Source organism: Phascolarctos cinereus, unplaced genomic scaffold (assembly GCF_003287225.1).
Source record: "Phascolarctos cinereus isolate Bilbo 61053 unplaced genomic scaffold, phaCin_HiC Scaffold_4;HRSCAF=312, whole genome shotgun sequence".
Taxonomy (NCBI): Eukaryota; Metazoa; Chordata; class Mammalia; order Diprotodontia; family Phascolarctidae; genus Phascolarctos; species Phascolarctos cinereus.
The window spans coordinates 572,739,294-572,756,712 of record NW_027555847.1 but is presented as its reverse complement, the minus strand read 5'-3'; the positions used below and the strand labels follow the sequence as shown (position 1 = coordinate 572,756,712).

Sequence of the window (17,419 nt, the reverse complement as noted above, 5' to 3'; positions counted from 1 at the left end):
TCCCCCCCCATGCCACACACACATCTTAGGCAAAATTATCGAGCAAGCGAGCAAGAGTAAGTTGTAGATGAATGAGATTTTGGGGGAATTCTGATCTATACTTGCAACAAAAGTAATTACAATCAATAAACATTTAGAGCAGTGAGGAAACTTTTTGGGGAAAAAAAACCACATGGAAGAAAAGCCCAAGAAGTAATCAAATGTGTCATTCTATCTTCTAATTCTTCATTGTGTCACAGCCTATAACTCATCTCCAAACAATTCCAGAAACTCACATGGACACACAAGGAAATGGAAACGCAGAATATTAGGTAGCCTCAATGAGGAGAGCTGTCAAAAATAAACCAAAAGTGAAGTCCCAACCACGTGACCTTACAGTACTGCACATGATTTCTAACAACCCAAGTCCAGAAGCGTACAGTTATCCAATGATTTTAATACTGTGCACAAAGACAGTAAGGGAAATTCAGTCTGCAACCCCAAACCCAGTGTGTTTTGGTTACATGGGCCACCCTAAATCTGGCAGAGAATGCATCCCATTTGTTTTATTTTCTGAGGCCTCTGTAACAGTCGAAGAAACAGCTATTAGAAGACTTAACCAGGGGTACGGAACCTGTGGCCTTGAGGCCACATGTGGTCTTCTAGGTCCTTGCGTGGAGCCTTTTGACTGAGTCCAAGTTTTACAGAACAAACTCTTTTATTAAGGGGATTTGTTCTGTCAAGTTTGGATTCAGTCAAAGAGCCGTACTTGAGGACCCTAGAGGACCACATGTGGCCTGGAGGCCACAAGTTCCTCACTAATCCATAGTTACAGGCAAGATAATCCATTTGGACCTCCCAAAGCAGCTCCTTTCTAAGACAAGAGCACACACGCTCATTGCTCACAAAACCCTTTTGCCCAGACTACTTCCTCAGCATATCTCATTTGATTTTCAGTACAGGTTCAGAAGGTTGATACTTACTCAGTGCATACAAGGTAAGTATTATTCCAGCCAGGCAAAATCCTTCAAAAAACCTGAGTGTGCTGAACATTGTCACATTCACTGAAAGTGCCACAGTCAGTCCAAAGATCAGAATGAATATGATGGAAAAGAGCAGCACTGGCCTCCGACCAACCCTGAAAAAGAAATCCATAGGTACCATTATAGCTCACGTGGACAGTAGATGCAAAACTAAAAGCTGCACAAAAGCCGCATGGGATTACATGCTAAGAATAATAATAGTAACAATAATAAAATATATACGCCACTTCAAGATTTTTGTTGTTGTTCAGCTGTGTCTATCTTTTCATGACCCCATTTGGGGTTTTCCTGGCAAAGTTCTGAGAGTGGTTTCCCATTTCCTTCTCTAGCTCATCTTATAGATGAAGAAACACAGGTAAAGGTTAGTGACCTACCCAAGGTCACACAGCTAGTAAGTATCTGAGGTTGAATTTGAACTCAGGCCTTCCTGACTCCAAGCCAGGAACTCTAACCACTGTGCCACCTAGATGCCCATTTTAAGGTTTGCAGAACGTATTAGAGACCCTGTTATGTCCTTTGATCCTCATGATGAACCCTGTGAGGTAGGTAGTGAAGGTATTGTTTTATCTTTCCTTTTACACAATGAGGATGAGGATTCCAAAGCTCAGAGATGTGACTTGTCCAGGTTTACCAAACTAGCAGGAGTCAGAAACAGAATTTGGGTCTCATCAGACTCTAAAACTGGAGCTCCATTATACCACACTGCCTCTCAAGAAAATCTAACATCAGTGAACAAATATTCATTTACTATGCTAGGCACTGAGGATACAAAGACAAAAATAAAAATTTCTCTGCCATAAAAGAGCTCACTTTACCTGAGGGGAGACCACAAATCTATGTAAGAATGTGCAGAATACATACAAAATCTATTCGAGGTAATTGGTGGGGATGGGACAGGAGGAGGAAAACTAGTAGCTGGGGGGAATCAGGATGGGCTTCAAATAAAAAATGGCACTTGAACTGAGTTTTGAAGGAAACCAGTTTCTGAGAAGTGGGTGGATCTCATCCAACACAGTCATTTTACAGATAAGGCTGACAGGTCTGGAGAGGTCATATAATTTGCCAAGTCACACAACTAGCTAGTGGATGAACTGGAGCTAGAATCCAGATCCCCAGAGCCATCTAGTGCCCTTTCCATTATTAAGAGAAATGTTTAATTTCTTCTTCTACTTTATATGGTACAAAAGAGATATAATTTAAGACAACAGTAACCAGAAAACTCAATAATTCTCCAAACATAAACCCTGACACGCTCTTGTGCTAGATGATAGGAGAAAGAAACAAACCTTGGGCTGAGCTTGAAAGTCTACAAGTGTACAAATTAGGCCACACCCACTGAGTATAGCTTTTCCACTTCCCAGCCTTAGCTTTGCTCAACCCAGTGCCAATTTGCATAACTGGGATCCCCCTCATAGGCTTTTTTTTTTCAAAGTAAAAAGAAATGGAACTGGAACACCCCGAGAGAAGTCCTGGCTCTTCCACTCACTGCATGAATCTATGGAAGGACTGATACTCAAGGTCTAAGTCATAAAGTGAGTCATAAAATGAGAATAACACTATTTGCATTGGTCAGTCAGTAAATATTTATTAACTACCTCCTATGTAACAGGAATTGTGCTAAGTGGTTGGGATACAAAAAGAAGCAAAAGAGAATCTCTGCCCTGAAGGAGCTCACAATCTAATGTACTACCTGCTCAGGGGATCATCACAAAAATCAAATGGGCCCAGAGGATTTTGTAACTGGAGAATATTATGATATTTAATGACTTTCTTAGAGTTATTACTTCAATGGTAAGGATAATCCCTCCAGTGACACAGATCACAATACTTTCATGCTACCTCATGCAATAATATTCTTGGCCATATTTTCCAAACATCTTCCCCAGAAGGCAGAGGAAAGACCCCAATGTGAATGGGGGTTACTTCTTGTTCTTTTAGTATTTGAGATCAACCAACCACCGTCTGTTGTTGATCACATCAGCCACAAGCCTAGCTTATCTCTTTTTGCTGGTCACATACATTTGTATATCTTAAATAACAGAATCTCAAGAGTTGGATGGGACATCAGTAGCCATCCAGTTCAACCCATACCTGAATAAGAGTGTCTTTTAGAACAAGCCTGAAAAGTAGTCATCCAGTGAAAGAGTACTCACTACCTCCTAAGGCAGCATCTCCATCCTCATTTTGGATAGCTCTAATTATTAGGAAGTCTTCCCCAACATTGCCTCTTTGTAGCTTCTACTAGCTCCTGGTTCTGCCCTCTGTGGACAAAGGGGATAAATCTGGTCTCTCTTCTACATAACAGCCTCGATTCCATAATACTTGAACATAGCTATAATGTCTATTTCTCGAGGTTAAACATTCCTAGTTTCTTTTCAATCGATACTCAGAAGATGTGATCTTGAAGCCATCTTGTTATCCTGATCATCCTCTGAGCTATTAAAATCCTTCCTAAAATGTAGCACCCAGAATTGAATAAAATATTCTGGATGTGATCTGATGAGGCCATCACCTTATTCTTGGGTGCTACGTTTCTCAATGCAGCCTAAACTGACATTGGCTTTCTTGGCTGACACATTTCATCCTTGACTTGTAGGGAGCTGGCAATCACTGGAATCAGCCCTCCAATCTTTTTCAGACAAAAATAGTCATCTAACTATACTCAACCTTCCCATCTTATACTTGTGAAGTAGATTTTTTTGAACCTAATTATAAGGCTTCACACTTATTCCTATTGAATTCCATCTGATTAGATTCAGCCTAGTGTTCTAGCCTGTCAAAATCTTTTTGAATCTGAACTTGGTCTTCCCAAGCCTTTGCTATCCCTCCAGGCTTTGTTTCATCTGCAAATTTGATAAGCATACCATCTATTTGCATTTTTAAGCCTTTTATCTCTATAGAATGAAAAGGCCTGATTTTTCCATTTAAAAAAAAATCTCTGGCAGATGGGAAGGGAATTTTAGGAGACACAGGGTCTTTTCCTCGACTTTGAAATACCTAAGGCTATCACTGAAGGTAAGTTAGTCTTGGAACTGCATCCTCCCAAACCTTACAAATCCTCTAGGGGAGGGAATGGGACATTGTTATAAACCTTGTCTAAGGTTTCTAGAAGCCTTTTCCTGAGAGCTATTAGGTGAGGGCTATTAGGCATTTTCATTGGCTGTCTCCCAAGCATGGAATACCTTCCTTTCTCATCTCCACCTCCAGGCTTCTCTGGCTTCCTCCAAGTCTCCACCAAAAATCTCACTTTCTTACAGAGAGGCTTTTCTAATCCTTATTAATTGTGGTAATTTCTTAGCACATAGTAATATCTTAATAAATGTTTATTGACTCACTGACAGGAAGAACATATTTTGGCTCTACATGCTTCCTTCAACTCTATTCCTGGTGTCCTCAACCAAGCATAATTCTGTTGGACTGATTATTTCCTCCATCTTTAACCCTTCTTCTCCATACTGTCCTAAGAGTCCCAGATGTCAAAGCTGTAGAGCTGATCCTCATTATGCCTACTATGTGTCTTTTTCATTGTCCTTTAGGTTAATCATAATTTTAATACTTCTGATTCTTAGCGACATAATATTATTAGAAGAATTCTGGTTACAGAGCCTTTTGCAGCAGCAGGCCAGTTTGGGATCATTTCTAAAATCCAATCAACCCTAATCTTCTCACTAATCAATCAAAAAAAAAAACAAAACAATTAAGCTATTACTATGTGCTAGGCAATGTGCTAGACTGTTGATACCAAGACAAAAAAGGAACAGTTCCTGCTTCAAGGAGCCTACATTCTACACCGCATATATGGTGCATTTAACTCCTGGTTGAATGTAAATTCTTTGAGAGCAGGGCTGTTTTAGACAAACAGGGAAATTAATACTAACTTTTATTGCATGCCTACGGTGCCAGGCTCTCATGTGCTGGGTGCTGGGCATTCAATCTTACATACACATACACACACACAAACACAGAGAGAGAGAGAGAGAGAGAGAGAGAGAGAGAGAGAGAGAGAGAGAGAGAGAGAGAGTGTGTGTGTGTTTGCTGAATGGAATTATAACCAAAGATAAAACTCCCTTCCATCTCAAACATCATATCATCTGGGTAGTTGAAAGCCTTTACTCTCTACTGAGAGTATCTGTCTACTGAGTCTACTGAGGTGATCTTTATTGAATACTAACCAATAAGATAAGAGTCTGTCCCAGGAAGGAGAGACATAATATCTAAGAACAGCAGTAGAATCCAAACAGAATGTCATTCGGTAACATTAGAATGTACTGACTTGGTAGCTCATTACCATCCCAGTTGGCCCTTTTCGGTCAGTTGATTAGAACACCATTTCAATGAGGCCAAGGTTGCCCATTTAGTCTGTGTACTGGTCAGTTAACCTGTCTGCTGACTTACCCTTGGATAGCTGACTGATTTACAAGTGTATGCCTGTGGTCACAAGGCAGACAGAGCAAGAGAGTATAAACAACAGTTTAATATTAATCCATCCATTAATGGTGAAATGGTCCTGAGAGTATGTGATCCTGACGTGAGGAAGTAGCAAACACTTTGTCCACAAGAGGAAACAAATCAAGTACCCCAGGTATATTTCTGTGCTTACTATGCTGCTGCTTGCCTTGTTTTTCACACTTGTTTTTCTATTCTCTCATGCCCATCACAATACAGTTTGAGCTGTTGCGAGAAATGATTCATTTGGACCCTTACTCTATTCCAATCAGTATTAATCAGTTTGATATTTTGCACAAATCATATAGGGATAATTAGATACAATAGGTTCTTATAGTAGGCCTCAAACTTTAATGTAATGTTCACTACTTGTTTACCAGTTATGAAGCACACTTCCACAACTGCAAGAATGCTGACAAAGGCATCTCCATTATGTTTTACTCAAATTCCATGTTCAAACCTAGCATGCCTTGATTCTTTGGAAAGTCCCCTAACTATTTTGGTAACTCCACACCATTCTCTTTTGTTCAATATGAGCATCTTATGACCACTTTCAGTGGAGATACCCTATGCTTTACCCAATCTATGAACACCCCCCCCCAGCTGATATGTTATTTTTGGCCCTCAAGAGCAAGGTCTATCAATCAATGAGATTCTGTATTTTACCATGCCTCTTTTGCATATTTGGGTATCAAATCCTATAAAAGCAAGGTTCTGGGGACCAGGAGCATCTCAAATCATGAGGAGGAAAATCTGAGGTCCACTTTATTAGAAGGGACCATGGCCCCTTTAATAAAGTAGCATTGGCTTAGAGCTCTGCCTCAGTGGTTTTTCTCACAGATTGGGCAATTATAATCCCCACATTGTTCTGATCATTAAGAAGTATTTGGTTTTTTAAAAATACATTGTCAAGTACATTGAATTCTTCCATGAAATACTACCATTTAATAAATAAGTAAATGTCATCATTATTTTGTACATTGCTATACAGCAGTATACAGTGAGGTATAGTGAATAGAGCACTTGTCTTGGGTTTAGGAAGACTTATGATCTGTGTGACACTAGGCAAATCACTAACTTCTCAGAGCTTATTTCCTCATCTCTAAAATGGAGATAATGATAATGTCTATCTCACAAGGTTGTTGAAAGGATCAAATGAAATAATGTATGTAAAATATTCTGCAATGTGAACTATTATTATTAGAGAGATTTGGTCCAAAAATGAACATTGAAAAAAGCTTGCTCTTTGGATGCACAATGGCCTCCGAAAGCCAAGCTTGTAACAGGGGCCTCTTCCTCATAGACACACACTCTTCAGTCTACTTTCCAAATAGCCACAAAAACCAAACAAGGGTTCTTGGCACATTTTAGCAGCAGGGACATCTGTGGTTTTTCTTTTCTCTTCATACACTGTTCTTTTTAGTCAAGCAGTGTTCAGACTGGGAATAAAATCGTGGAGGGCTGGGCTCAAAAACACAGCATCCCAACTCCACTAGCAAAAGGTGACACCAGTTTCTCAGAAAGTCAGAATGCAAACAAGCTCTTCTCATCTACCCCCTCACATTTTGCCACCTGAAGCAGATAGACATAGATTTTCTTAAAGCAGAAGAGGTTGACACAAAGAGATTTAAATGACATTATCAGACTTTTGATCTGTCTTGCAAAGGGAAGACAGGTGTATTTGTCCTTTGATTTTCCTTGGAGTGTAACAGCATTGTATCACATGAAAACATCTCATCCAGTTGAACCCAACAAACATTTATTGAGGGTAAATAATGTCCAAATCGTAGTTTGAGACCCTAATGCAAGGGTTCTACATCTAGGGGGTCCATAAACTTAAAAAAAAATTTTATAACTGTATTTCAATAAAATTAGTTACCTTTGTATTCCTATGTATTCATCCATTTCTTTATTTATTAAATATCATTCAGAGAAGGGACTGTCCCAGACTGCCAAACTGGTCTAGGACACCAAAAGGTTAATGAGAACCTCTGCCCTGAAGGCATAAAGACAAAACAAGTTTATGTTTTACATGTGGGGAAAAGTCCAAAACACAAATGTCAGGGGCAAGACATGAATCAGACAGCATGGTACAGACATAGAACATGAAGACTCAGGTTTCAAACTTACTAGCTGTGTGAACCTGGGCAGGTTGCAAATAGTCTCACTGAACCTATTAAACATTGCATATAAAATGAAAATACTAATGTTGAAATTACCTACCTCACAGGGTCATTGGGAGGAAAGTGCTATGAAACTAGTTGTGAGTTGCTCTCAGAACAACTCCATAATAAAATTCCACATCTTTAATTGATATTTTTCTTTCCCAGTGCAAACATTTCTTTTTTTTTTCACTTGGGAACAAGCACAAAGTGAAAACAAAGTCTCTTCCAAGTATTTCTAGAAAGCAGGGTGCCTTATGTCGTTTTCAGCATGACTTCCCATCCTCCTAACCCCTTTCTTTATGGGTTATTAACAAGCATATGAATAATTAAGAGAATAAGAGTAGCTATCCCTTTAGAATAGAGGTTCTTAACCTGAAGTCTGTGAACTTTTGAAAAAAAATATTTTGATAACTATATTTCAACATGATTGGTTTCTGTTGTAATCCTATATATTTTTTGCATTTAAAAACATAATTCTAGAAGGGGTCCATAGTCTTCACTAGACAGCCAAAGGGGTCCATGATACAAAAAAAAGATTAAAAACTCCTGCTTTAGATAATTGAAGTCATTCTTTGTGTCTCTTCTAACACAGGTGATTAGGCAAAGCAGCCAAGAACAGGACAGGCATACCCAAGTACAGAGAAAACACTAAAGCCTCTTTGTTATAATAGGCATTGGGAATGTGTTTTTAAAAAATCATATTTACAAGCAGATGACTAAAGAAATTAAAAACAAACAAGAAATATTATTAACAGAGGAAGGAATTTCCAAACATACACAGTTTTTTTTTTTTCTGGTGAGGCAATCAGGGTTAAGTGACTTGCCCAGGGTCACACAGCTACTAAGTGTCAAGTGTCTGAGGTCACATTTGAACTCAGGTGCCCCTGACTCCCAAGGCTAGAGCTCTATCCACTGCACCACCTAGCTGCCCCTACACATACACAGTTTTGATCAGAAACTTCTGCACCTCAAAAGATGTGTAAAAAATCCTGTTGGTATCACTGACCACCCTTGGCATGCCCCAGGGCACTGCCCCAAGCTCTCCTGATTTCTCACTGAGTTGGTCTTTTGTTTTTAACAAGTAGCACTCAGGGAGTGTTACCCCATTATTTTCAACACGACTAAGAAGTCTCTATTAATCCAAGGTTTGTTTTAGAAAGAAACCTTAAAATAAAATAGAACCATGTGTTTTTACTTGGCTAACCTAGACATTCTGAAAAGCCATCACAAAAATGCTAAGTAATGAAAATGCAGTTACTTCCTGCCTCAGAAAACTTGAATAGCTCTCCAGTGCCTACAGGATAAACTCTAAATTTGTCAGCCTCAGTAATCAAGACTTGTCTAAGCTGTAATGGATCTATCCTCCACCTCACCAAACCAACAAACTTGATCTCCTACTTGTGGTTCAGTCATGTCCAACCCTTTGTAACCTTGCTTGGTGCTTTCTTGGCAAAAACACTGAAGCGGTTTGCCATTTCCTTTTCCAACTCATTTTACAGATGAGGACATGGAGGTAAACAGGGTTAAGTGACTCGCCCAGGGTCACACAGCTAGTTAAGTGTCCGAGGTCACATTTGAACTCAGGAATATGAGACTCCAGACTCTGAGCTCTGTGCAGTACGGCGCCACCCAACAGCCCCTACTACTCTACAGGAAGCCTCTATTCTAGCCAGGCTGTTCTCTTCACTAATCCTAGCATAGCTTGGTATTCTAGTGGGTAAGGTGGCTAGTCTTAGAGTCAGGCAGATTTAATACTTGCTAAGCTATGTGACCATGGGTAAGTCACTTAATCTCCTTGAGTCCCAGTGCACTCCATTTCACTCATTTGTAAAATGAGGATAAAATTATTGTGAAGATCAAATCATTTTGCAAATCTATCAGCATTAAGTTGTTCTCATTCCCCACACCCAAACCTTTGTTTGGCTATATCCATGTCCCTTATTATCCTTCCCCTCTTCCTATACAAATGTCATCCATCTTTCTAAGGAGAACCCAAGTCCGACACTGACCTCCTGAATTTCTCAACCCCACAATGACAGATACCGTTAAGCTTTATAACAATACTGTGCGTACGATTCCTTTGGGCATTTATCAATCTGCTATCTCTCATTGTACCTAGCTAGTTGTGCAACCTCGGGCAGTGGTGTGTAGTGAGCAGTTTTGTCTCATCCACCTAGGCAGGAGATGGATGGCAGAAAACATTTTTCAGGCTTCATTTGCATCCTTCTTAGCATAGCGGCAGGCAGAGTCAAGGCACTCAAAAAACAAAGGTGTACTGAATATTGTTATCAATATACTGATGATGGAAACTAGGGTGTGCAGAGGTATAGGGCAGGAAGGAGTTACACTGAAGCTGTGCTTAAGAAAATGAAAATCCACGTACTTCAAGTTTCACTTCAACATGGTTTGCATTACATACTTTACAAACTTTAGTTTGATAGTTCTCAAAGTATGGTTTGGAGACTCCTAGGGGTCCACCAGACCTATAGACCTGGGCATCCATTAGGTCAAAATTATTTTCTTAAAAATACTAGGATGCTTTTATTTCTACTAATTGATATTGAATTCTAAATAGCAATAGAGTTAGCCTATACCAGGTGGGGAACCCGCAGCTTCGAGGCCACACGTGGCCCTCTAGATCCTCAAGTGTGGTCCTTTGAATCCAAACTTCACAGAACAAATCCCCTTAATAAAAGGATTTGTTCTATAACACTTGGACTCAGTCAAAAGGCCACACCCAAGGACCTAGAAGGCCACATGTGGCCTTCACTAGTGGCCTACACTAACTAAAATTCTTTGGAGGAAGGGTCCTCAATAATTTTTAAGAGTACAAATGGGCCCTGAGACCAAAAAGTTTGAGAACTACTGCTTTAGTCAATACTTTTTGTTCTGAATCACCCAGATAACTGATCCAATCATTTTGCTTTGAGAGTTAAAACACTGTACAGAAAAGATTTAACAACAATGAAAGAGCATTGACAAGTTTTCTCCAGATAGGCTTGATACTTACAAGTCAGCAATACATCCGGTTATTAGATAGCCAAAGATTAGACCAACCAGTAAGGAAAACTTAGCAATATGGACCTTCCAGGCAGAGTCACACACAAGATCCCACTAGAAAAGAGGAAAAAAAATAGCAATGTGAAATGAATACCCAGGAATAGTATTTGTATTTAATCAAAAGAGCATGACAACGGCCAGGCTTTACCATCACTCAGTTTCAGCCTTTTCTGACTAATCCTTTTAGGATCCTCTTAGATGATGGAAGCAAGCTAGATATAAAGGCTAACATATACACAAAAGGAAAACAACCTTTTAGCCATAATGTAGGGATAGATTATTAAAACATTTAAATGAAGTTAGCACTTGATTTGTGTCCCCTGTGTTACAAGTGCTATGAAGACATAAACCAAGGGAAAGTGAAATATTCACGCCGACTTAGATTAAAATATTTTAAACCAATGTCACTTAATAAGTTGGGGAAAAGCTCTGTGTATCCACATGTGAGGCAAGTTTTGCTAAATCTTACCTAAACACACATATGTTGTAATAACCTATCAGGGAAAGGCAGCTATGAGAAAATAATACATTAATCACCATCATATGCTTTTTCTATCCTCAAAAGAAGTCCAAACTTTGCAATTTGTCTTATGAATAAAAGGACTATAAGCTAATAAAATTGGTATGTCTATTTAAAATTTTTTATTGACAGTTTGTAATTATAATCATCTTAATTTCCAAATGTATTACTCCTTCCTTTATCCCTATCCAGTGAACCATCCTTGCACCCAAAATGGGGAAAAAAGCAATTCAGCGAATTAACCAGGCCATAAGCCAAGAATAAAATCTCTAACATTTTAATTGCATTCTTAGCACAGAATATAAAAGCTTCTTGAGACCTGAGATCACTTCCCTTTTTTTTCCTTTGTAGAGTTCTCCCTTCTACATTGTGGGGGTTAGGGGGATGGCATCCCCATGATGTAGAAAATCCATGTAAAATTTTTTGGTCCTCTCTTCATACCACAGAAGAAGTCTGAATCATTGTGATATTAAAAGATAAAATGTTACTATTACACAATACTATACATATGTTTTATGCACTTCTGAGTTTCTAAACTTTTTCTGTGTTGTCTGCTGCTCTTCTGTGTAACATCTGTGGCTTCTGCAAAACTCCCCCCAAATTCTCATTTAATTTCTTATGCCAACTTGCAATATATTAAACAACAAAGGGGAAAGCTGAGATGTGAAAGGGGTAATTGTATTCTCAGTGGCTAGATCATAGTAGGTACTTATTAAATGTTTGTTCAATGATTGACAATTACAAATTGCTTTCCAGAATTTTGCAGAACCAATAGTTCTTCACCTCTGTAAAGGAGGGAGGTATATATCTCATTTCTTATTCAAGGATGACTTAGTCATTATAATTACAGAATGTCTATCTTAGCTTTTAATCTTTCCATTTATATTATAATAGGCATTGTGCATATTGTTTTTCCTGGTTCTGGGTATGTCATTCTCCGTCAGTTCATATAAGTCTTCCCATGCTTCCCTGAATCTTGACTATTCATCCTTACTCATTTGTTTAACCATTCCCTAATTCATGGACATCTGTTTCCAGTTTTTTGCTACCATAAAGTTTGGCCATGAATATTCTGGAGACCTTTCTTTCTGTCTCTGACCTCCTTGGCACATGAGCCTAGCAGGAGGATCTCTGGGTTTAAGAGTATGGACATTTTAATCATATTCTTATCTTAGAATATAACTCCTAGAGAGCAAGAATTGTTTCAATTTCTTTTTAAACTTTTGTATTATCAGTGCATAGTTAATGCTCAATAATAACTTATTGACCGATAATCAAAAGTTACTTTGCAAAGTGGATAGACCACTTTACAGCTCCATCAATAATGTATTAGTTTGCCTATTTGCAGTCCCTCCAACATCGATTATTGCCATATTTTGTCCTCTGACAATTTACTGATGTGAGGTGAAACTTCTGTTATTTTGACTTGCCATTCTCATTAGTTACCTGGAATAATTTTTTATAGTCCTGTTAATAGTTTGTGATCTTTTTGAGAATTATTTGTTCAAATTTTTTGACTATGTAGTAGGGAGTAACTCTTTGTCTTGTAAATTTTCTTTAAATCTTAGAAATCGGCTAGTCAGCTAACTAAATAGGTAGAAAGAACATTAATTAAGCACTTATTATGTGCTATTGGACTATATGTTGGGAATACAAATTCAAGCAAAAATATAGTCTTTACTTTCAAGAAGCTTACATTCCAGGGAAAAGGACACATAAAAGATAGATGAAAAGCTGGGGAGGCAGGTGGGGGAAGAGAAGAAAGGAGGAGGGGAGGAAGGTACTGGCAGGTATGCTTACACACATATTTCTAAAACCATAAACCCTGCTTACAACCTTCCATTCTTAAAAACAACATTGCATTTCTTTATTTATCAGGTGACCATTACTAGGTGTCTTCTATATCCTACACCAAACAAAACCAAGATAGAACTCCAGTGATAAAAGTAAAACCTGGAGGAAAATTTAGATTCACAGTGATAATGTGTAGGTAATGGGAAGGGGAGTCTGTTTCTTTCAAGTATACACAACTGGAGGATCTAGGCAAACACTCTATTGTCCTAGAGGTCCTTTGGGATTTGTTTTAGTGATAAGAATGATTTGTAATTAGCTTATCAATTGTCAGCGTGAAGATAGTTGGCCACTTTAAGTATGTTAAGGGCAGCTAGGTGGTACAGTGGATACCACTTGGATAGAGTACTTGGCCTAGAGTCAGGAAGACGCATCCTCCTAAGTTCAAATACTGTCTGAGATACTTACTTGCCGTGTAACCCTGGGCAAGTCATTTAACCCTGTTTGCCTTACAGTGGATACCACCTGGATAGAGTACTTGGCCTAGAGTCAGGAAGACACATCCTCCTAAGTTCAAATACTGTCTCAGACACTTACTTGCTGTGTAACCCTGGGCAAGTCATTTAACCCTGCTTGCCTTGGTTTCTCCATCTGTAAAATGAGCTGGAGAAGGAAATGGTGAACCACTCTAGTATCTGCCAAGAAAACCTCAAATGAGGTCATGAAGAGTCAGGCATGACTGAAAATGACTGACAAAGAACAAGTGAGTTAAAAATTCCCTCTTAAAATCTTGTTTTTACTATTTACTGCTTAGAAAACTCCTTTAAAATAGTGTCTAGATAAGATGAAGCCTAAGCCCTTGTTCTAATAACTACAAATTCTAAAATTAGTTGGTTTCAAATTACTGATATTTTTGCATATATACACCTTTGAAAATGAGAGCCAAGAATCAATCATTTAAAGAAAAGAACCTAGACAGACTATTTTAAAATGCAGTCCCAAACCATTTCATTATCTATCTTTCCTCTCCCCTCTCTCTCCCTTCAATCCTCCTCCCCTATTTTCAGTTAAGAACTTAGCTACATATGACCTTGTTTCAAATCTTAGCCCCGTCTATGGGTGGCTCACTTTGGCATCTTAACTTTCTGGATCTCAATGAGTGGGTTGGACTAGATCTTAAAGGTTTCTTCCAACTCTAAATCATATGATCTACGACGTGATTTTAGTTCAGTCATGCCCAGCTCTTCCTGACCCCATATGGGTTTTGTTTTATTTTTTTTTTAAGATACTGGAGTAGTTTGCCATTTCTTTCTCTAGTTCATTTCATGGATGAGGAAACTGAGGCAAACAGGGTTAAGTGACTTACCTGCAGTCACACAGCTAGTGTCTAAGGTCAGATTTGAACTAAGTGGGTCTTCCTGACTCCAGACTTGGTGGTCTATCCACTGTGCTACCTAGCTTCCTGAAAGTAGTAGAAAGAGGACTGGATTCTAAGTTAGAGGACATGGGCTAAAAGCTCTGCTACTTACTAAGTTTGTCAGAAGAGTTTGGACTAGATATGAATCAACATTTATCAAGCATCTACTTTATGCCAGGCATTATGCTAAGAGCCCAGATATAAAAAGAGGCAAAAGACAATTTCTACCTTTAAGGAACTTACAATCTGATGGGGGAAGAGATGCAATCAAATATTTACAAAGCAAGCTATATATGGGATAAATAGGAAATAATTAACTGAAGGAAGGCACTGGAATGTGAGAGGAGTCCTCTGTTGGGGAAGTCTCCTGTTGGGACTTCAAGGAAACCAGGGAGGTCAGTAGTTGAGTGGAGGAGGGAGAGCATTCCAGGTATGGGAGAAAGCCAAAGAAAATGCCCAGAGCAGAGAGACAGGATGTTTTGTTTGTGAAACAGCCAGCAGGTCAGTGTCACTGGATTAAAAAAGTACATGGCAGGGAGAGAGATGTAAGATGATTGGAAAGGTAGCAGTAGGCTAGGTTATGAAGGGCTTTGATTGCCAGAGTATTTAGTATTTGATCCCAGAGTCAATAGGAGATCACTGGGGTTTACTGAGTAGGGAAGTGACATGATCAGACTTGTGTCTTAGGAAATTTACTTTAGTGGCTGAATGGAGGCAGATTGAAGTGGGGAGAGACTTGAGGCAGGCAGCCCCACCAGCAGGTTATGGCAACAATCCATGCATGAGGTGATGAGGGCCTGCACTGGAGGGATGATAGTGTCAGAGGAGAGCAGGGCATTTATTACAGAGATGTTAGAAAGGTGAAATCAACAATCCTTAGCAACAGCTTGGATGTGGTGGGATGAGAGATAGCGAGGGATCCAAGATGACTTCTAGGTTGTGAGCCTGAGGCACTGGGAGGATGGTGGTGCCCTTTATAGTAATAGGGAAGGTAGTGAGGGAGGTTTAGGGGTAAAGATAATGACTCCAAGGTTTCTTTCACCTGCAAATCTATGATTCTGCACTCTAATAAGCTATTAATAATAAATTTATTAATAAATAATGCAATTAATTAATAATTCAAAAATTATTAATCTGGTAGCCTTGAAATTTAAAAAAATTGATAATTATTTCCACATTATTAGTTTCTTTTGTAATCCTATACATTTTATTTTACACATTTTTTGAAGTTTTATGTATTTTAAAACATCATTCTGAGAAGGGATCTACAGTCTTCACTAGACTGCCAAACAGGTACCCACACAAAAAATGAGTTCTGGTCTCCTCTTGATCTAAATTCTATGGTCCTACAAAAACTAGTTGGAACCAAAAGCTGGTCTGATCCTTAGTATGATCTTCAGTAAACAGGTAGTCAAGGCATCAAGAAATTAACTCTAAAGCATGGTTGCCAGCACATAAGCCTGAGATGAGAGAGGCAGGGAGTTGTTACGGCGCCTGAGCACAACATCAAAGAATCCTAAGATTTTTGCAGTCAGATCCTTCTGTGACTTGTTTACACACCTTCAACTCTGGGGAAATGACACACCCATACTATTTCTGAGCTGTCTCATTGTTTTCAGGAAAAATCAAGAGGCTCCATCCACACTTGGGGATATGGAATAATTGCTTTGTGTCCCATGCAGTCAGTTCTTCCTCACTCCCCTGCAGTGCAGAATTAAGTTAAAAGGGGAATTTATCTTTACAATGTTTTTCTAGCTTGGCTTTAGCCATAGCCCCAGTGCTGTCTATCTGGCAAGAGTATTTAATTACTTTAAAGAGGCTCTCTTGCCATCTGACCTAGCAGAGGTATCATCGTGCCGGTTAAGTAACAGCCATTTTCCCCTTACAACTGGAATGTTTATTTATTGATTAGTTACGCTATACATTGGGACTTTCCCATGTAGACAGTTTAAAACTTTTATGTGTGAATTTACAAACCCTACTTTGAGATGACCTCTTTTAGGAAGTCTTCCCTGATCCTCCTCTCCTCCTCCACCTTCGTTTCCCCTCCTCAGTTTTCCCCACAGCATTTTGTAGATTTATTCTATAATACTCTATGTTCTGTATCCTACTTATTCATGTACATACCATTGACCCCTGTAGTAGATTGCAAACTCATAGAGGGCAGATATTGTGTTGTTTTTAATTTATGTATTCCAAGTGTCTTACACATAGCAGGTACCTAAACACATTTTTTTAAAAAATTGAATTCCAAATATTTTCCTCTTCTAAAAAATGAAATGCATAGAGTTTATCCAAAAGAAAACTTCAGGACATATCCCAAATGACACTCCAGCCATCTTTCTCATCCCGTCCTCCCATACTAGTACTTTAGACTCTGCCCTTCAAACCTCCCTGGGCTCCAGCTGGCAAGCTTTGACCTTATGGAGCTCAGAACCAGTCTCCAAGTCATAGCCTGGACATTCAAAACCTTGGCTCCCCTTTTATTTCTTCTCTAGATATTGTCTTCTCCCATAAGAATCTAAACTCCTTGAGGGTAAGGGGTGTCCCCTAGTAAGTACATAATAAATGCTTTATCATTCGTTCATCAATCAGCTGTCCCTAATATCTGGAGAATGGTGTCATACAAGGTAAGCGGGGTTGTAACCAAACTTTCAGAAGATTGCATCTTTTCTTTAAATTCAGTAGATGATGAGAATACTGGCACAAGAGGGATCAAAATCTTTGAGGCCCCTATATTTTGAGAAACTGAAAAACGGTACCGTACCAACTTAATCTTTGGACTAAAACTTCTGAAGTACACTATTTATTTTGAAAAACTCCATCTGTGATTTCATCCCTGTAGGAAGCTCCAGATGAAGAATTTCCCTTATCAAGGCAGATTGGCCCCATTTTCATAAATTATATTCTTAGAGTTGCCTGAAGAGAGTATTTGATTAGGAGAATTTAACTATTCTTCAAGAAACAGAATTTTCAAAAAAAAATCCAGACTAGAAAA

General features: G+C 38.8%; 1 protein-coding gene across 1 annotated transcript in view; it reads right to left on the bottom strand.

Annotated features, from left to right (window-relative positions):
* SLC22A23 (solute carrier family 22 member 23) overlaps positions 1 to 17,419 on the bottom strand; it is a 267,653-nt gene that overhangs the window by 202,249 nt on the left and 47,985 nt on the right. The window contains 2 exon segments of the mRNA XM_020976653.2: positions 963 to 1,117; positions 10,644 to 10,747. Of these exon segments, the coding sequence (XP_020832312.1) occupies positions 963 to 1,117; positions 10,644 to 10,747 (259 nt within the window).